General features: G+C 41.0%; 1 protein-coding gene across 1 annotated transcript; it reads left to right on the top strand.

The window, feature by feature from the left end:
- The first annotated feature begins 187 nt into the window (after positions 1 to 187).
- On the top strand, positions 188 to 1714 carry LOC118334844 (V-type proton ATPase 116 kDa subunit a1-like). Its single transcript, XM_035670919.1, has 2 exons — positions 188 to 291; positions 1443 to 1714. The coding sequence occupies exons 1-2, from the start codon at positions 235 to 237 to the stop codon at positions 1653 to 1655; spliced, it is 270 nt and encodes an 89-aa protein (XP_035526812.1). The 5' UTR covers positions 188 to 234; the 3' UTR covers positions 1656 to 1714.
- Positions 1715 to 1954: the final 240 nt, after the last annotated feature.

Below are 1954 nucleotides of genomic sequence, written 5' to 3'. Positions count from 1 at the left end.
CCATTTACCATTTACCATTCAGATGAGACAAAAGTAAGAAAGCCAGCTTTGTGGCTTTTCTGTACTAGCAGTGAGAGATATGACTGTATTAGGCCTCACCAGGACCTGTTCAGGGAATTAGTATCTTCTCCACCCCTACACATCACCAACACTGTGTTAACCTCTCTCTGTTTGAATCTGTAGATGGGGATCCAGGTTTTGTTGGTGCTGATTGCCCTTGCATGTGTACCCTGTATGCTGATTGTGAAAACTATGGTGCTTCGGCGTCAGCACCTGTGGAAAAAGCACCTGGTATGTGAATCCGACCCCACCTATAACCTTTCTGCCACCTTTGATGAATAACAATTATAACCTTTGGTATAACCTTTTTTTTCTCACTCCTACTCTGCCATTCATTTCAATGCACATTGTACTGTGTAACGTGGTTGGTTGTGTTGCCATGAAAAACGCTTAAAGCCTGCCTTGGAAACGCTCTTATTTTGATGGGAAATGCGTTGAAATACTAAGGGCACCCTTACAGCTAATGATCTGCCTTTTGCATTCTCCTGTTTTATCTGTGTATTTGAGAAATACACAAACACTACCTATCCAACAAATATGAATTACCTAAAATATCTCATAAAGCAGCCTGCTTTCATTGCTCTCACTGGTTTTCTGAGAGGCATACTATGCAGGATTTTCTTGTGCTGTTTTTTTAACGGACCATTCAAAGTTGGCCACAAGACAGTGAATGGAAGTGAGGGAGTGCCATGACTGAGAACAAAGCAAGAAATAAAAAATAAAAAAATTGAATCTGCTGGTTGTTTCACACCAATTATGTTCTAAAGCACCTCTACACAGTCCTGCAGAAGATGCACATTGCCTGATTTTTATACACTCCAAAACCACATTCATCATCCACATTTCATTTTAGTGCTGCTGCAGTGCTGGAGAGCAGAGAGAAAAGACATAGACAGAGACAACAATCTGCTCGCTAAACCTTACGTGGCGCTTGCCAAAGTTTGACGCCCAGAAATGTCCCATATAGAGCAGTATAAGAAAGTACAGGCCAGGGACTCTGCAGATACAGACACAGCCACACACCTCTAGTAAGTCATAAGTGATAATTGAGAGGGAGTATGTTTGAGTCTATGCATTGATTTTTAGGAAAATCCTACCTGGTATGCTTTCAAACCTCAGAGAAGTGCAGTGCTGAAGAGCATCACTAATTAAACTAATATACAGTTGTGTTAAGCATGTTCATGAGAAAACTTTGTAAGATTAATTCACTGTTGTGGTATTTATAACTTTGTATTTATTTTAAGTGTCATAACTGACAAGTAGGGGATGTATCACTTTCTGTGCTGGGTGCCCTCTTAAAAAATGTTTTAAAAAAATAAAGAAAGCGTTCAACCCAAGGCTTGCTTTAAGCTAGACACAGCTCTTGTGGCTTTTGTATCTAGTCCCAGAAGAGGGAAGAAACCCCTGCAGAGAATCTAGAGCAGTCTTTAGAGCAAACAGGCGTGTCCTCATCATGCACCGGACTCACCCAACAGGGCACGCAGAAGTTTGGAGGGGTGCGGGTGGGCAATGGGCCCACGGAGGACGAGGCTGGCATCATGGACCACGACCAGCTCTCCCAGCACTCAGAGGAAGGAGATGAGGTGAGCTCATGAAATTCCATCCTCTTCCAAAACCTTTGTTTTGTTTGATTTTAAAATTTGAATAGTTTTCAGTAGGATGATGACCAACTATGCTTTTACTGTTTTATATGGACAATTGTCTGTATGTTACAGATAAAGGGGGTCACTGAGTACAAGATTTTTTACTTTATGTTCTAAAAATTTATTTTTCCACTTTTCCAGGTCTCTAGGTAACTCAAACTTAATAAATAAACCTGAGCACTTGACTTTGATAGCAGCTTAATGAGTCACTAGACACAGTAGGCTGTCATAAACTAAGGCTGGAGATATAC

The sequence above is a fragment of the Morone saxatilis genome, unplaced genomic scaffold, assembly GCF_004916995.1.
Source record: "Morone saxatilis isolate NCDOM2014 unplaced genomic scaffold, NCSU_SB_2.0 Contig1, whole genome shotgun sequence".
Classification (NCBI taxonomy): Eukaryota; Metazoa; Chordata; class Actinopteri; family Moronidae; genus Morone; species Morone saxatilis.
The sequence above is the reverse complement of the archived record's forward strand: the minus strand, read 5'-3'. Positions and strand labels throughout refer to the sequence as shown.